At 37.5% G+C, this 19831-nt stretch overlaps 1 protein-coding gene across 1 annotated transcript in view; it reads right to left on the reverse strand.

Annotated features, from left to right (window-relative positions):
* CASD1 (CAS1 domain containing 1) overlaps positions 1-19739 on the reverse strand; it is a 45780-nt gene extending 26041 nt beyond the window's left edge. The window contains exons 1-5 of the mRNA XM_045828052.1: positions 19306-19739; positions 11648-11744; positions 10982-11102; positions 3204-3248; positions 1726-1788 (exon numbers count right to left, since the gene is read on the reverse strand). Of these exons, the coding sequence (XP_045684008.1) occupies positions 1726-1788; positions 3204-3248; positions 10982-11102; positions 11648-11744; positions 19306-19438 (459 nt within the window). The 5' untranslated portion in view covers positions 19439-19739. The remainder of the gene's footprint in view (positions 1-1725; positions 1789-3203; positions 3249-10981; positions 11103-11647; positions 11745-19305) is intronic.
* Positions 19740-19831: the final 92 nt, after the last annotated feature.

Consider the following 19831-nt stretch of genomic DNA (forward strand, 5'->3'; position numbering starts at 1 on the left):
AGTAGAGTTGTTTAAATTCAACTTTGTTTTTATGCCAATAAGCTTCTATAAGGCATATAACTTTATCTTTGTAACCCACAGTTCTTCTGGAAATATTATCTCCTCTGTAAAGCTTTCTTGGATCATCACCTAGATTCTAACCAACCCCATCCTGGATGCCTCCATCCGTGGTGCTTTCCTTCATCCTTTGTGACTAACCTGGTGTTACCATTCATTTTACCATGTCGTTCATCAGACAGTCTAGTCTCTACACAAGAGATTGCAAATTCCGAGGGCCAAGAGTGAGGCTAATTCTCTGCCATGTTCCTAATAACCAGCATAAAGCTAGAAATAGTACATAAATTAAAAAAATATGGATCTTTGTATTCTTAGGATCTAGCAGTTTACTATGGAAATAGTAAAAAATAAATACATATATGGTCTTTAAAGAAATAAAACCAATCAATCAATAAAGCTTAGGTAATTACATGACCATCTACCTAAATAAGTTGAAACTTTCCTTTCCTCACAATCCTAAGAACTTTTATAACAGAGTCTGAAGCTCCGAAAACTAGTTTTAGCACATTATAAAAACTGAAAATCTGGAAATGTAATGCTATTTCCAGGTTGATAAAAAAATGGTTTTAAAAAACAATGGTTTTCTGTAAACTTGCAGAACTTACAGATTGTACTACACTGATGTTTTGTTGATTGTGAATTTCTACTACTTTAATGGATATACTATCAGGTCGACTACAAATATGAAACATTTTTAAGTCATTTGAAATACACACATAATATTCTACACCTCTGGACATTTAAAAAATTACCAATAAAAACAAAACACAATTATGTGATACTCTAATTTATCAGAAACTTGAATTCTAGAAATTGTCTGCATGTTTGTTTTTTGAAAACTTAAACACATTTTCTTGAAGAAACAAAATTAGAAATGTTGACTAAGTTCCCACCAGATTGTGTGAAAGCTTATTTGGTGTAGGAAGTGGTTGCAATACTAAACACTTACTGTGGAAAGAAGCAAATAAAAGTACCATTGCAGCACAAGTAATTAAGCAAAATAAGGTCAACAAAATTGAACATTGTTTTATCCATCCCAAATGCAAATCCCTCTGGGAAAGAATACAGTTTTAATGAAAGGACTGATGAGGAGCTATATAAAGACTACCATGGAGATTCTAAACTGGACTTGTAGGAACTTAGGGGTTTTCTGACCTTAATAGCATGCTTGTCTTTATATGCAATTCATCTTTGAACATTATGAGTCAAATATACTAGGCTTGACTTCTGGGTCAAAAACGTAATGATAAAAGGGAAGAAACTAGGCTATCAAAAAAACAAAATTTTCCCAAACTATCTGGGCATGAGTTTGAAGGAGGAAGTAGAAAAATACTCCAAAGAATGTGTACTGTGATAGAAAGATTACTTGGGTAATCTGTTAACTGAGCTATAGGCAGTAACAGAAAATTTTAAATCTGGGAAGTACAGTATGAGCATAATTGCCATAGAGTTGGAATGGTGACAGTGGAGATACTGGATCAACATACTTTTTCTTCTCAGTAAAGTGAGAAAACCCACCCAGCATAGCTCAGCTGCTATCAAGAAGGCTGTATAAAGTACAGGAGAGAGGGATAGCTGAGTGTTGGGGGGGGGGGGGCAATGAGTGCTCATGAGCTTTTAAAATTTGGTTGTACAAAACCAGAAAGACCTCTATTTTCAAATACAGACCTCAGTCCACACTTTGATACACTGTTTCATAGAACCATTAACTTCTGGATGCCACAGAAAATCCTAAGAAACATACAAGAAAAGAAAAAATCAAAGAAACTGTTATATCCACCATTCAAAAGTAACATTAACTTATTTCCTACATAGTACTTAAAAGTACACCACCACCTGTTGGTTGTCGGAGAGGAGGGGGGAGGGAGCTGGGGAAAGGAGGTGAAGGGATTAAGTTACAAAATAGCAGTGGGGATAGGAAATATAGTCAATAATTATGGTGCCAGGTAGGTGCTGGAATTATTGGAGGGAACACTTTATAAAGTAGATGACTCTAATCACTCTATTGTATACCTGAACCCAACAGAAAATAATAATGAAAGTAAATTCTAGCTGGAAAAAAAAAAAAAAGCATTACTAAAAACTTGTATTAAAATAAATCTACCATTAAGACAGCTCAAAAACTAAAGCCAAATGCACTGTATTTAAAAGATCTGAACAACTTACATAATTCATTTCCTTATTAAATCTATCTCAAGCTACCAAAAAAAAAAAACCCCAAGAAACAAACAAACAAGAAGACTACATTGTCTGTGCATTCTTCGTCTCCCACCTCAATTTGGTGAGTTTCACAACAGTTTTCCTGTTATGCTTTTTTCTAATCTATTTTCCACATTTTAGTCAGAGTAACCTTTTAAAAATCTAAAATCTGATCTTGCCACATCCCTGCTTAAATATTCAAGGGATTTCAACTGCCCTCAGGATAAGTTCAAGTCCTTGAAGTTGCTAAGAAGGTATAGGATCTGCCCTCTGCCTAGACATTCTGCTTCTTCTCCTGCCTCCCCGCCTTGGCTCTGCATGCCCTCTCAGTTACCAGGCAGCTCCTGGAATGCTCTGCCAGTCCATTTTGTCCAGGACTTTGCACGTACTGTTCCTTCTGCCTAAAAGGCTCATAAACCCTTCCACTGAGCACTTACTAATCTTTGAGGTCTCTTCCTCGAGGAGGACAACTACTTTTCATTTATTGCCTTGCACATGCCTAATGCCCCACTTTTTCCCTTTTGCCACCCTTATCCGCCATTTATTTGTATGTACAGAACTATAATGATCTGCAAGCTCCACTAGGTCTAGGACAGTGTTTTGTTGTCCACCCTGTATTCTCAGTATCTAGGAGAGGTCACTGTGACTAGTAATTCAAAAAATTCATATATATTCTTTTACGAACATGAATCTTGCATATATACTGGTTTCAAATTAACGTGCAAGGTTATTTTTTCCTGGATTAAATACCCGAGAGTCCAAAATTTTTATTTTATTACACAAAATAGTACACACAAACAATTTTCAATTATTTTGCTATTCTTATCTACTCTCAATACACTGAAGTATATTTAATATAGACAAAGCATTAGCTGTTCGGTAAATAAATGAACCAATGGATATAGTTTTGACATTATAACATTTTGCTTACTATTATATGAACTTACCACTTTGACTGATGCAATCTTATCTTCAAAAGGAATGTTTTCATGCTGCCATAAAAAAGGAGATACCAGATATAGTAATATATAAATTTTATGTAAATAGTTCTCCCTTAAGTTGCTTTTGTCAGTTTATTTATGTATATCTCAATTATCTATAGTCAATCTGAAGAGGGAAAGAACTGCACAGAACACCAGAAAGTAAATGACAGTAGTTAACTTGTGTACGTGTGCTCTTCCACATCAAAGATACAGTTCAAAGATAAAACCTCAACTACCAACACAAACAGATATACGAACATGCCTATATAAATGATCTTTTTGCCAAGCTTGCCATGATTCCAGTTTAGTCCCAGTACTATTATCTATGGCAGAGACGAACTGCTCCCCTCCATTTCCTGAGTCCCTTCCAATTAGACAGGACAACACGACTAGTTCCAGCCAACATAACATGGACAGCTGCGACATGGGTCGCTTCCCAGCTGAATTTCCCAGGGCAACTGTTGAGCCTCTAGCTTCACCTGATGCAGAGACGGAGGAAGATAAGTGTTCCAAGTGGTAAAACTAAAAGAGGATAAAAATCCCCCAAGAGGAATCCCTGAGTGATTGCATGCAGCAAAGGAGCAAAGCCTCTCCTGGGACGTGAAGCATGAGACATGATTGTCTGTTGTGCTAAAATTCCGGCGCGTTTTGTTGCTGCAGCAACATCCAATCCACTCTCACCAATGTCCAAGTACACATCCTACCTGAACCAGAATAAACACGTATGACTCTAGGTTATTACGGGTTTCACTTTGAGGACAGCACATAGTCTAGCTGTAGAAAAAATTAAAATCTGGAGACAACTTCTTGTAATCAAGTGTTTCATATAAAAAAAGAAATCCTTTCAGGGTTAAAAAGTTAGAGTGGGGTGGAGGATAAAATGTAATTCCTAATTCCTAAAGCCAAGGTTGAACTGTGTTCATTAATTTAGCCAGACACATAGCATTTATTTTTATATCTATGTGAAATAAGGTTTGCTTTTACTAACAAGCTAACTTTTAAAATTCTTGTTAGTCCTGCTCAAGCATCATTTTTTGGATGGACTCCTGGGACAATTACTCCAATGAAACTTGAAGGTGTGTTACATGAAAAAAAGTTTTCTTGGCCAAAAAAGTGTGGGAAATAGTGGGTCAGAGAGAATCACGCAGGTAGATATTCTGTTCTCTTCCTACCCCATCTTGGCCTTGTTAAAATTCTCCTCAGAGAAATAATGTCATGAACTTTCTTTTTCCTCCTCTTGTACAATTCAATTAATTCAACTTGCCCTTCTCTTCCTTTATTATTTTAAGATAACATCTGATATGTACAGACAAATATGATTCATGTGTCAGTCACAAAGCACAGTAAAAATACACACATCCTTTGAATCCATGGCACAAATTAGAGCATCACCAATACACTGAATGGCATGGGTGGACCACTCCCTCTTAATTCCTTGCTTTACCCAAAGGAAACAGCTACCTTGAATTTTATTTATTTTTTTATTATATAGTTTTGTTACCAGTATGTGGCTCCTTAAATAATATATTGTTTAGTGTTAACGTTCTCTCCAACTTTCAATTTTGAAAAATTTCAAACTTACACAAAGTTGGCAAAGTTGACAAAATTATAATGAACTTCCAAATACCCTTTACCAACTAACATGTTCCACACTAGCTTCATGTGTCTCTCTGTACACACACACATACACACACAGTTCACTCTTTTACAGAACCATATGAGAGTAAATTGCAGATTTAACACTTCACCCTTAAATACTTAAGCATAATGTGTCCAAAGAACATGGACTTTCTCTTACATAACTGTAATACTACAATCCCACCTACAAAATTTGACATTGATAAAATAATCTAATCTAAAATACAGCCCATGTTTAAATTTCCCTAATCTCCCATTCCCTAATCTCCCAAAGTCCTTTCTACAGTTTTTATACTTTAATCTAAAACTCAATTAAAATCAGCTATTACATTTAATTGTCATGTCTCTTTAGCCTCATTTAATCTAGAACATTCCCTGGCCTTTAAAAACACACACATCAATTTATTGTATCAATATATGTTGGGAACTGCTCTGCCTGGTTTCAGAAGCTGTAACCCCCCCCCCCCCCCCCCCCGTGGCTAAGACTGAGTAAAAAGACCTTGGGACCATAAGCCACTAAGGAGACAAAACTTAACCTCCTGGTAGGGGGGCAACCTCTGCCCCCTTTACTTCACCCTGCTTGGCCCCTGGAGGATGGCTGGATAGTCAATGATGGGAAAGATTCCTCAAGGAAGGAATAACCTAAGACAGACACAGTCACAAAGGGACCATCAGGGAAGGACTATAGAAAAGGGGTAATGAACCCTCACCCTTTGGCTTTGTCATAGCCTGAGTCCTCTTTCTGTCTGTAAGAAGTCTCCTAATCTCTTGGCTGCCTTACTTCACCCACCTGACTTAAGACTAAAACAAAGCCAGAGGGGTGTGTGGCTTTGTGCTGGAACAGGGCGGTTCCCAGGGATGACCAGGCCTACAAAAGAATGCATAAAATCCTGTGAAAACTGCTTTGCTAAGAATGCCCTCAATTTAAATAAGGGTCCAAGCATAAAATGAATTTGTTTCCCAAAGTTTGATGGTCCTTTGGTGTCACTCTATCTATCTGACTCTGACTCAGAATAAGCCCTTACAGTTCTTTGAATGTTATCTATTCCTTGATCACTACTGCCTGACAATGATTGAAGAGCTTCACATATACACCCTGTATTCCTATGTGAACTAAACCCAATACAAGCCCACTGAGAAAGAAACTCAAGGCCTTTCTCCTCTGAGACTGGTTGGCCTTTCCTCCCCATGCAGATCATGTCTTGGTAGATTTATTTTCATCCACAGCGGCTGGGAGAGCTCTGCTGGATGGAGCTCCCCCTCAAATATACATCAAATATATCAATTACTTTTGTAAAGTCTCAGTCAGTTACTATGATACACCAAATCCAGATTATAATTGGCACTGACAGTTACCTTCATGTATATGTCTCTTAATACAAATGTAGAGTTTCCCTCCCAATAGTTCTAAAGCAGTGATTTTCGACCTTTTTCATCTCATGGAACACAAAGTTGTTACTAATGTTGGGGCACACACACCAACAAATATGTTTTTTTTGCTGATCTGACAAAAATAGGTATAATTTTTATTTATTCACACCAGAGGGCTATTGTTGTGTTGGCTGGTGTAATTTTTTGTATTTGACAGTCTAAGGGAAAAGAGGTCAGTGTCCCTGACAAAGTAGTCAGGTATCGCACGTTTTAAACATTCTTGCAGTGTACTGGTTCCAAATCGCTATTCTACAGATTCATGGGCTATACAAATGTTCATCCTCACATGATAAGACAAATTATTTTCTGAAGTGATTGTAACAATTTAGATTCTCACCAACAGTTTATGAGACACAGACTCTCTAATACATCTCCTCAGACTTCATATTCTTTGCCCTTGTCAAATTTAATTTCTGCCACAAAAGTAGGTGTGAAATGGTATCTCACACCCTGGCTGGTGTGGCTCAGTGGACTGAGTGCCAGCCTGTGAACCAAAGTGTCACCGGTTCAATTCCTGGTCGGGGTACATGCCTGGGTTGTGGGCTGGGTTCCTGGTGCAGGGTGCATGACAGGCAACCACGCTTTGATGTTTCTCTCACTCTTTTTCTCCCTCCCTTCCCCTCCCTAGAAATAAACTAAAATCTGCAAAAAGGTACCTCATTATGGTCTTGATTTTCATTTCCTTGGTTAAGTATCTTTCAGGTGGACACTGGGATTTATGTTTTCCTCCTCTGTGAAATGTGTGGTCATACCTTTCCCCTTTGTTTTCTGTTGGGTCATCTTTTTTTATTAATTTGTGGCTCCTTACATCTCTCAAATACACATATTATAAATATCTTTTTCCAGTTTATAGCTAGTCTTTTTTCTTTAAGGTATCTTCTGATGAACCACACCACAATGTATTAATACAGAGTTAAAATTAGTCTTGGTACTGGAGAACAAGTCCTTTCTACCTTGTTCTTCAGCTCTGTTGTGGTTATTCTTTGTCCACTGCCCTTCCATGTAGAACTGATGATCAACAAGTAAAGTTCCACAACAAATTCTACTAGGATTTTAATTATGTTGCACCTATAGATCAATTTGGGAATAACTGACATCTTTACAATATTGAATCTACCCATTCCAGAATACAGCATATATCTTCCATTTAATTGTATCATTTTAAGTTATCTTTGAATAAAATTTGATTTTTTTCTGCATACAGATCTTTCACATTTGCTACATCTCATTCCTATATACTACATGGTTTTTGTTACTATTACATATGGTATATTTTAAATAATACTTTTGAACTCTGTATTTCTGTCATGTTGATATGAAATTAATTAACAGTTTTGAGTTACTATAATTAATTTTTGTATGCTCATCTTATAATCATTTCTTATTAAAAATTTTATTATATTTAATAAATTTTCTGTAGATTCTTTAGAGATTTCTATATAGGTAATTATATCAGATAATATCCTGAGTTTATTTCTTTCCAATGCTTACATCTTCAAATTATCTTTCCTTGGCTAAGAACCTCTAATATGATGTTGAATATAAGCAGCAATAATGGGCATTCTTGTCTTCTGAATGTAATAAAAATGTGTCTAACATTCACCATTTACTGCAGACTTCTAGAAATTTTATAAGAGTAAGTTAGAATAGAGGAACTTAACTAGTAGACAAACAGTGGTATCAGGTCTTTGAAATCTTTGGAACTTTTTTAATGGCCCAATAGACGGTCAAGAAAGGGTCTATGTGTGCTTTGAAAAAATACATTCTCTGAATTTTCAGTATATTATTTAAGTATTGAGCTATAAGCTTACAAAATCAGCCTATTAGTAGTCTCTTATATGTTCACTAACTTTACTTATTTTTTCTATGATTATTTTCATGAACAGTGGGCAGTTAACCCACTATGCTGGAGAATTTGTCAAATTCTCATGGTAATCATATTAATTTTTTCCTTATACATTTTAAGACTAATTTATTAAATGTCTGTAAGTTTCAAATCATAGTGTTTTGAACTTTTCATCATTAAAAACTACGTGTATCTCTGATAATGCTTCATCCCTTAAAATTTACTTTGTCTTATATTAAAGACTTATTTTTCTTTAGTACTTGTCTGATAGATAAATTATCATACTTGTGATAATTTCCCTCTGTCTTTCATGTGAATATTATTGGATAGTTCTTTAGTACCTTCTTTTAATAAAGTATAGAAAGACATTATTATTTTATACAGGCATTATTTGTTTAGATTTACATAGACGTTTAATATTTTCTTTAACAACTGTTTCTTATACTTCAGAACCAGTTTTTCAGAATGATTTCCCTCTTCCCCGATGTTTACCCTTCAGAAAATCTTTAGAAAAACCCTTATAGTTTTTATTTATCTGAAAATGTTCTGTATTTCAAGAACAGAGAAAATTGTATCCTAGGTATACAATTCTAGGCTGAAACTTATTTTCCCGCAGAATGTTAAAGACAGTACTGTCCTCTGGCTTCCAGTACTACTACTGAGAAGCACGCTGGCCCAAAGCTTAGTTCTCTGTATAGTGGCCATTGCAGCTATTGGCGTCTGTCTTCAGGGCACCCTGAGTACCTACTGTGTGCCCACTGTTACTGTTCCCATATCTGCTTTTGCCTCATAGTGGTTCCTTTTTGGGGAGTGTCTTCCATTTATTCGAAGTCTAGAAATAAATTACCAAGTATTTTTTTAATCTAGGATTTAGCTGGTTTGAGGTAGAAGGGGCCCCAGAGTATCTAGCTTGCCCGCCAGCTGGAAGCAACACAAACAGCTTCTTTACTGCAAGGCTTCTCCAGTTTTTAATATCCTAACCTAAATTAAAAACATCTAAGAAAGGGATATAATATCCAGCTCTGCCCAAACTTATTTGACCAGAGCCTCTCACAGAATTAGTCTTCCATAAAATATCATTTGAAAAAAGTCCTGCTCCAAAGTTTCTTTTAAAACATTTTTCCCTCAACACAGAAAAGAAACATATTCAAACAAAGAATTACCTTCAAAACTTCTATTCTACCCAAACAAACCCATACCAAGGCTAAATCATCATCATCATTATCATCATCAGCAGCAGCAGCAGCAGCAGCTTTTACAATATGCCAGACTGTGCTAGGCACAAGAATGCAAATAATAATAACAAACTCTGTCCTCAAGTTGTTCAGAGACAAGAGAACTAAGTAAAATACAATCTAGCAAATGCTCCACTACCAGTATGAACTGAATAGTTCCTCAATAACTAAGACTGTGACAAACTGTCTTTGTCTCTTGTTAAAATGCATATAAATTTAAATGTATCTTGCTTGATAATTGTGATAAAAATAAAATAAAAAGTGGACTTTATAATTTTCCATTATTCAGATTTAAAATCTTTATTAGTCCTCCCTGGTGAACAAAACCTCCAAGAGCCTAAGGGCTCTTCTCACAAGAAATGGTTCCTAAAGATCCAGTATCCACTCCCATCATCACTCTGCGTCAAGCTACTTGTGAAGTCCTATTTGTGAAATCCCTGACTTTTCAACTCCTTACCACAGGGCAAATTGAATGTGTACAGGCAGATTCTCATCATAAATTAGATAAAACAAGATAGTTCCCCTATAATTCTGAACTTTCTTGTATTTCACTTTTCTCTCTTTGCCATTGCCCACTGCCAATCATACACAGTTGAAGACAAGGGTTGGAAATTTGGATCACTTAAAAATGGATAAACAGAAGAATATGATAGTTCACAAAAAATTAATTATTAACAAACATATAGATGATCATACTTGTTAGTTTTCAAAGACACACACACACACACACACATGCACAATCTTCTGATTACTTTTTTTTCTCCCAGAAGAATGACTATACTGAAGAAAGGTATATTTTTAAAATAAGAAATATTTTATAAAAAGAGCATAGATTTGTAGTTACATTGTTGCTTGTATTTTGTAGCATGATTGGCCAGTGCCAGTAAGGCTGCAGGAAATGCGGCCTTGACATACATTACCTAGAGTATAAATTATTTTAATGATATAATAATTTTTAAGGTTTTTATATCTTTAAATACCTAATATTTACATGGTAGAGATTCCATCCTAAGGAAATAATTTAAAAAGCAAAGTTTTCACACAAAGATGTAATTTAAAATGCCTTTTTAAAAATTGCAAAGTGAAAAAATAGGAAACTTCAAAAAGTTAAGAAAAGGGAAGACTATATAAGATTATATTATATCCACTCAATAATATGTTGGCATTGTGAAAATACACTGATTATTTAATGTGGTGAGTTATGATAAGTGGTGGAGAAATAAGACATAAAATTGTACACGCTAAAAGATTACCATTATATATTTTTTAAAGGGACAAAAGATATACGGCAAACATTAAAAGGAGGATAAGGATATTTTCTTTCTAAGACATTTTTAGAAGTTTTTCCATGAAAAGAATTTACTATTTCTGAATACTAAAAAAAACAAGTTAATAAAAGGCTCGCCAATACCCACTCCTTCTTCTTCTGTTTCCCACTGTAGCAAATCGTCCCTTTCCCCGTACCTCTCCCAAACCAAAGCGAAACTCCTATAGTGCCTTGCTTTAATGTGAGGATGCACATTCCTCCTAAAACTATTCAGCTGGCTAACTTCTAAAACAATGCCTTAGTGAAGAGAACAGAAAAATTTTACCTTATTTCCTTCTTCTTTGAACTGAGGATTAATTATTTTTACAAATGAATAAAATAACTGACGAATTCTGGAATCTCCAATAAATGCAATATGTTTATCTACAAGACAGTTCTTTGCTTCACTGAAATCAACAAAGAAACATTAATTAAAGTAAATAAAAGCAGCATATTGGCATTTCAAAGCACACAGTTTGCGAAGAAAGTAGTACAGGATGATTATATACATAGTAACTATGCTGCTTTAAAAATAGGTGGCCATGTTTGTTTAACCTACTGGCTCCTGTATGATCAACTAACCTCAGTAACTCCCAACAGCTCCCATTTAGCAAGTCTTTAAGATGTACTCTAACCATATCAGGTGCTTTATATCCATTATTTCAGAATAAGTCTATGGCTATCCAAGTCCCAAAGCAAGAGTCCTTCATTCAAGGCCTTTTGCCGTGGGCCTGTGTATTTTTCACCTGAGATGAAACTGGAGCTGCCTCTGAATGCTCCTGGGCAGGAACCTTCATTTGAATTCAACTCCACCTCTATCCTCCTTCCGCAGTTCTCTACCACCATACACAGTACCATGGAGTGCTTTCTTTGTTTCACCAACCGTATTCCACTAGATATTATTACCACCCATCATTGGGAAAAAGCAAACAACAAAATGGAGAAACCTTACCTGATTTTGTATTTATGCATCATACAACTATGAGGTTGCCAAACTTTCTCTCCAAGAAATCTGCCACTTGAAAGAAGGTATTCACATGAATCATTACCTGTAACAGTTAAACACAACAGCATTACAAACAGTTAAATCTTTGTATGTTGGTTATCAGACCCATGTAAGCTCTTTGAGGAGAGAAAGTACAAAGTCTTTATTCTTCACTCTATCTTCCAAGTGCATATTACTCATCCATGAGAAATGTAAATATCAATACATTACTATTCAGGAGGATAAGAGCCACTAATAACATATACTTCACACTACAAGAGACTGATTCCCTAGCCTCTAAATGCTACATTCATTGCTTTGGCAGTTCTTTCTGCTTCAGGTTTTCTTTCTGGGGATATCATCTCAATCACAAACAAGCCTTTACAATTATCATTCCTACTTCTAGCTGGGAAAGAAAAGCTTAAGGGATAAAAAAGAAGACTATGAAAATGACTTCTTCCTACTCAAGTATTATAATACATAGCGCATTAGCATATTTGAAAACCAAGTTAATACTGAAATATTTTATAAACCTACTCCCTGAATTTCACAACTTCCTTGTGAGCATGTTACCCCATTCTGTAAATGTGTGAACAGAGAAAAGGACTTATTCAATAATCTCTTAAAAAGCGTAATGAAATGTCATTCTTTTAGAATATTACAAAGATAAGACTTAAAACGATGTTACGGTGGCCAAAGATATACATAATCAGTGCCAGTAACAAATTGCAGATTTCATAGTTATTAATAATCAACCTCTCTACTTCTCTTGATTTCTCTTTCCTTCCTGGAGGATGACCAACTGACTCCTCTCAATCTGGTGGAGACAGTCACAGTTTTCCACAGAAGGTTCCACACCTGGGACAGGTGGTCACCCTTCCTCCTTTGGCTGTTTAACTGTACATTATCTTAAATAACTTCACGGAGTTAAAAAGGGGGGTGGAGGCATTTAAAAAGTTCAAATACGGCAAATGGATAAGGGAAAAATAAGATGTTTAGATTAGCCGTAAGGTTATAATAAAAGATATATTGTTTAATTTAATCTTGAATTCTTATAGTCAACAGCACACTCTATTTGCTTTACAAATAGGTAAGGTCAGGATAGGGAGTCTGATGAAAAGAATATCACAGAACAAGAATTGCACTGAATCACTCAGACTGGAGATAGGGAATACCTAAAGGTATTTAAAGTAGAACACATTTTTTTTTCAATCCAGCTATCTGTCTGGTCAACATACAGAGATGAAAGGCAATACAAATGGAAGACAGGTATGTATAAATAGTGAAAGTACTATTACTTTAGTGTCAGAAATTCTAAAACAGAACAGGAGGGAAAAATAACAATATTGCATTATTATACTGGTGGGAAACTGGATAAGAAAAGCTGAGTATCAATTATTAAATTTTTGCAATTATATATGTAATCTGTGTAGGTTTTCTGTATTTCAAAGATTTTTTAATAACATCTTGCTAAGGAAACTATAAATAATCAGTTCTTAATTCTTTATAATTATTAAAAACTAGTTCTAGTTCCAAAAAACCAAAAAACAAATTTAAGCTACATAAACAATCAAGGAAGAGTAAAAAAAGAACTATGGGATCACATAATTATTTTCCTAAAAACAGCACTCCTGCTGCATTCTTTTATAATGGCAATGCAGCAAAATCCTATTACTAAAATTATAGTGAAAGTTTAAAATCAGAATGAAAAGTCTACATTTATAGCATTTCTACCTCTTTAAATAGGTCTATTAAATAAAAAGTTGTAAGAAGCTGCAAATAATTGGGTATTAATTCTGTTAAGTTTTTTTCTCTCTTTAAAAAAAGATTTTATTTATTTTTAGAGAGAGGGTAAAGGGAGAAAAAAAAGAGAAGAAAAACATTAATGTGAGGTTGACTCTCATGCACCCCCTACTGGGGACCTGGCCCACAACCCAGGCATGTGACCTGACTGGGAATCGAACTGGTGAGCCTTTGGTTCACAGGTCAGCCCTCAACCCACTGAGCCACACCAGCCAAGGCTGATTTTTGTTTATAACTTAAGTCCCAACTGAAACACACCTTGATCAACATTCAGTGTGTGGGATTATGTCATTTGTTAACTGTCTATGTGGGTTATCAATAAGATTTTCTGTAGAGGATGTACCACAGCAACATGTTAAAAAAAAAACGAAGTCCTTTCTCCTACTACTCACACAGTAGTTCAGTGGGTAGAAAACAACATCTCTAATCTAATGAACCCATATTAGAAAAACCCCACAGCAAAACAGATTTGAAGTTGTCACTAACAAATAAGCACTGCAAACACAGGATTTTGAGACTATTAATTTTTCCAGGGAAGAAATTCTTAATTTGCTAATGAATGCTAGTTGATGATGACTCTTAAAATATTTTATGATGCAAAGGTTTTTTTATAGTCCTGTATCTGAACTTAACAGTTTCTGTACATCAGCTAGGGTCCTGTCAGAAGCCAGGAACTATACCAGCTGTTTTAATAGATAGAATCTAGTATAAAGAATTGTTAGAAGAGTAGAAGAATTATTAACTAGACAATTGAAAAGAAGAGATTGGCATTTTATATTTGTCAGCAAAATAAAGTAACCTTGTCTAGAAAAGAAAACTCCACAAAATTCCATACTCTAGAAGCTCTCCTTTGCTGGGAAAATATTTTTTGGACTAAGTCAATAAGCGCAAATCTAGATGTTAAAATAAGTTAATGTGTCATATTTTTATTATGTATACTAACTATATGTAATATACACTGGCATGTTATTTTCCTTTCAAAATTTACCCAGAAAAAATCCCAAACAAAAGAACACAACAACAAAACCAGTCATTATTTTCAATTGCCTCATATAATTTTGATAGGTACTTGAATACAACCAGCGTGAGATGAAAGGTGCCGAGTGCTCAGATAAATCAGGCTGTGAACACGTACACACACACACACACACACACACACACACACACACACACGGCAACTAGAAGTACAGAATAAGATTATCTGATGAATGGCTGTCTTCCTCTTCATTGTTATCTTAAGCATAAGCACTCTCTTGCCAATCTGAAGTCTCAGGTTTTAAGGCATGATATTTCTATCATAGAAAGATACCCAAAGCAAGCAAAATAAGTAAAACAACAAGTTTTTAAACAGCTGAAAAGTATGCAACAACTGAAGAAAACATCTGTTGTGCTACAGGGTAGCCTCTGTTTTCAGATAGAATACTGCCTCTGGCACACTGCACATTTGGATGAGTCATCCTACCAAAGCTGCCTGTTCCTTTCTACCAACCATGAAAATTCTAGGTCATAAAGTTTACAATATGATCTGTAGTATATTTTGTTTGCCTAAAACTCAACAAGTTATACTTCAGTCTGTGCTGAAAAATTACCATTTACATTTTTCTTTAGACAAGCTAGGTGTGCCTTGTTATATTGTTTGCCTAAAATTCAGCAAGTTATACTTCAGTCTGTGCTGAAAAATGACCATTTACACTTTTCTTTAGACAAGCTGGCGTGCCTCATTACAAGCAGTGTCACATACATTGCATTTTTCTATCAAAGGAAAGTCTGAGAGACATAGAGCTACTTTTTCTCACTTTAATTCCTGAAGCCTTGAACTTACTTTTCTCCAAAATATGCAATACGTAACATTTGCATTTAATATGCCTAGTGATAGGAAGGGGTAACATTTCAACAAAATTAAAGCATTATTAATGCTTTATTTTAAATGCTTTAAAGCAAGTTAAAATGCAAAGTTTAATGCAAAATTAAAGTTAACATTATCAATTAAAAAACTGAAATATATCTGGATGGGAACTACCCTCAAGGCAATAGATACTGGCCTTTTGTCAAAGACATAATGTTTTCACGTTGTAACCATAATACTAATGGACATTTTGTGATTCAGTCATTTTAGAGGCTGATAAAAAAATTTTAAACGTAGTTAAAAGCTTAATTATTTTAAAACACCATTCAATTATGTGAAAATAATAATAATGCAACAAACACCTACTTTCTAAATTTGAGATGAGAACATACTATTGGAACATGAAATTCAATTAAAAGCAAAAATTACCAAATGCAAGGAGGAAAAACAGAAGGAAATAAAGACTTTAAAAACCTATTTATACAATAATTATTTATGAATTTAAGCTGTGTGTTAAGCTTTGATAATTTAAAGATAAATATAATACCCTTGGAAACGCAAGGGGTTTTGTGTGAAGACAGATACAAATTATTACAATACAATGTGATAAGTATGTAGTAATTGCTGTGAAAACACTGAATTCCTAATTCCTACTTCTGTGGTGGTGACATTTGAACCAGACCTTGAAGGCAAAACCTGTACTTTCTCTGCAGGAGAGAAAGACCACTGCAGGCATAGAAATAAAATACCTGTGAGGTATGTAAAAGGGCAGAACATATTTAGACTGTGAGACTGGAGTTTAGGAAGAAGAAAAAAGAAAAACAGGTGACAAAAAGTAAGGTGGTTAGATTTGGAAGTTCTACACGTGCAACTTTTAAAGTCACTTTACTGGAGAAAGAACAGGAAAACTCTTGGCTGGTACTGTGAGGGTGAATTAGTGTTTCCGAATGGTTTCATCCGTGTCCTTCTGGAATGTGCTTTCCCAATCCATCTTCCATATACTTCGCCACCAGGTGAGAAGCTCTGAGAAAGGCACACCAGACTGTAACAGAATGGCTTGTGGTGAACAGAGTTCTAAATCCTACCTCAGACTAATTTACATTCTTAAGCAATTTACCCTCATGACTCATCTTTAAAATGTAAACAACACTGTAATTCGAAGAATCTAAGAGCATTGATTATAAGACACATCATTATTTTATGTAGCAGTAGGAAAAAATGTTATCAATTAAACTTTGACATTCAATCAAAGATTTAAAAGCTCATCTTGATTACAGAAGTGCTCTAAACAGGCCGGGAAGAGGACTAAATATGGTAAAGTATATCTACCTCACAGAATGGTTATAAATACAAAATGAATTAAAATATAAAACCATTGGAATAGCAGCTGGCATATAGTAAGCGTTCAATGTTAGTATGTAGTGTTTGCCAAGCTTTACTTTCTGCTGTATATAATTCTTTTACTTGTGGTTGTTTGCAAAGAAAGCAAGATACTGAGTATGTGAATTCTACTGCATTCACTCTTCCTTGCCTATGCATACTGATGCCCACACATTGGAGATTCTATTTTTATTTAATTTTTTTATTATTTTATTGATTATGCTATTACAGTTGTCCAGATTTTCCCCCCTTTATCCCCTCCACCCAGCAATGCCCTACTCCCTCAGCACTCCTCCTACTGTTCACCTCCAAGGGTCAGGCGTCTAAGTTCTTTGGCTACTATACCTCCTATGTGTACTTTACATCCCCATGACTAATCTGTAACTACCTATTTGTACCTCTTAATCCCCTCACCCATTCACCAATTCTCCTTCTCCCCGCTCCCATCTGGCAACAATCAAAATGTTCTTCTTATTTGTGATTCTGCCTCTGATTTTGTTTGCTTAGTTTGTTTTTCAGATTCAATTGTTGATAGATATGTATTTTTGCCATTTTATTTGTCATACTTTTGATATTTTTAATATACAGCCTAAACCTCTATATCTAAGTCCTTTTTTAGTCTAAAGATGTGATATTGTTGTTCAAGTGTACAGTTTATCTTTGTACAAAGGGCTTTGCATCTGAATTTGACACTGCCAAAGCATAAGGATGGCTAAAAAGTTCCTGGGAAGATTATTTTTCCCAGTCTCTGGCTCAAGTTCTTGACATTCAGTCTGGGCAAGTACACACACCAGGTGTTCTGCTTCACACTCAAGGAACTGAAACACCTAGGGAAGCTGATGACTAGATTCTGGAGGAGTCTTTACAAACAACCCCAGATTGCTACACTGACTCATAAAGTTCCATCTGACATTGTTTTCCTTGCTGATGACAGATCTTGAAAAGATGAAATAATCTAAATATAGTCATTAGTATCCACACTTATCTGATGTAAAAGCACAATTAAAGACAAGGAGAGGGTGTGGAAGGAGAAAGACTACATGTTTACCTTTAAGAATAAGGCACCAAAGTTAAAAAAAACTGAGTTCAATTGCTGTCATCTTATACCCAACTAGCATATGATTAATAGTTGTTAGAAAATCTTCAAAGTTATCACAAATGAATGCATCAACATTGCTATTTTATTTTGCATAGGATCTGTTACAGCAACTGCGGATGATCCAGAGCCCTCCCAAGTCATACGGCTGTGATCTTACAGGAGGCTGGAGGAAAAAGGCCAAAAGGGTATAAAAAATTTATCTTTTAAATCGATTTAGTTTGTTTATACAAAAAGCTATTCATCCAGTATGATACTAGAGTAAGACATTTTTAATCCTCAAACATTGGAGAAAACAAAATAGCAAAACTGATCAAAATGTTCTACATTTGAAAGATTTCCTGGGATGAGAAGACAGCTCAGATTCCAGAATCCAGTTTACTGGATACTTTGCCGAAGTGGGTGTGAAGTTACTTAAATGGCAATAGCGTTAAATGCCCACCTGCCCATTACATTCCATCTTGACCAATCAATCTCACAGTCACCAAGAATGGTCCTGACAATGGTTTCCATAATAATAAGCGCCAAAAAAGAAAAGATCCTACCATTATTAATTTCCCTCAGCCTGTCCGTCTCTCTCCTAGGAGCATTTTTACAAAATTTTTAAACAAATCAACCAACAAGGATAAGTAAATATTCCTTGATCACTGAAAGGTAATTCGTTGTCAAATAAGGAGGTCGTTTCCATTTCCCCTTTACACCAATCTCAGAATCAACAGCACAGGCCTCCTTTCAAACTGCTTCCAACTTGCTTCTATTGCCCACCTGGGTTACTGTCAACTACTAACTTCTTTTCAGGGATCTGCCCCAGTGCCTTTACTTTGTAAAAAGTGTGCAACCAGAACCCTTTAAACATTTCTGAATCACAAAGTCTGGGTGACACCTCCTCTACTTGGCCAAGGGCATCTTTTGCCAGCTGTTGTCCCCCTTGGCAAAGGAAAATGAGGGCGGCCCTTGCTGCTGTCCAACAACAGGTTGGCCCCGCTGTTGCAGGACAGAGACCTGACTGAACAAAAGCTAAGAGCCGGACCCCTATCACGGAAAAGCGGCGACCCCACTATATTTGGAAGTGCCCCCGTGCAGGAGGCCTTTGCCTGCACACGCCCCCGGCTGGCCGCGAAGCCGCCGGTCCACCTGCGCGCGAGCCCCCGGCCTGGCGCGGCTCCCTGCGCCCCGCTTACGCCGGAGCCGGGACCCCGGCAGCCCCTCGGGCCAGGCCCGGGTAGGCGTCCCCGACCCCAGCGCAGGGGGCTGGGGGGCCCGGAACCACGGGGCCTCGTCTTGTCGCGCCCCACACTGGGGTCCGCTGCATCGGCCGAGCCCGCCTGGCCCGCGGAAAGGGACACCTAGGGGAACGTGGGGGCACCGCCTCCCCCGCGGGCCGGGCGCGGGGGCGGACGGGCGGCCGCGTGAGCGTGGGCGGGTGTTGGGCGAGGGGGCGGCCTCCCGCCGCCGCGTCGCCTCCTCCCCTAGCCGGGCCCGGGGGGAGGGCCCGCTCACCTCGGTAGCGGCGGGAGGCGAGGTGGCACACTGCGAGCAGCAGCACGGCCACCAGCGCCAGCACCTTGGCGCTTCTTACGCTGAAGTAGTGGTTGATCTCCCGCTTGCCCAGGTTGTAGGCCAGAGCCGCCATCTTGGTTCCTCCATGACAACAGTGCGCGGCGGAGCGGGGAAGGGGCGCCGCACAGGGGCAGCACTGGGGCTGCCGCCGCCGCAGCCAGGCGAGGAGCCGCCGCCAGTCTCCGCGGCCGCCACCCGCGCCTCCCACCCAGGAGCCTGACCCCGCCGCCGCGGCGTCCCCGACCTCCGCCTGTCCCTCCTCGGCCCCAGCCGCCTGGGCGGCCTCCCCCCAGCCCCGCCGCCGCTGCTCCGCCGTGCCGGTTCCCGAGGCGCCCTGGACGCCTGTCTCCTCCCCTTCCTCCTCCTCCCCTTTAGCCTCTGCCTTAATAGCGGCTGCGCCTGCGAGGGGGCTCCGGATGCCCGGGGCTCCGGGGTCACGGGCCCCAGATGGCCTTCTAGGGTCACC

Source organism: Phyllostomus hastatus, unplaced genomic scaffold, assembly GCF_019186645.2.
Source record: "Phyllostomus hastatus isolate PE091 unplaced genomic scaffold, TTU_PhHast_1.1 phas_scaffold_78, whole genome shotgun sequence".
Taxonomy (NCBI): Eukaryota; Metazoa; Chordata; class Mammalia; order Chiroptera; family Phyllostomidae; genus Phyllostomus; species Phyllostomus hastatus.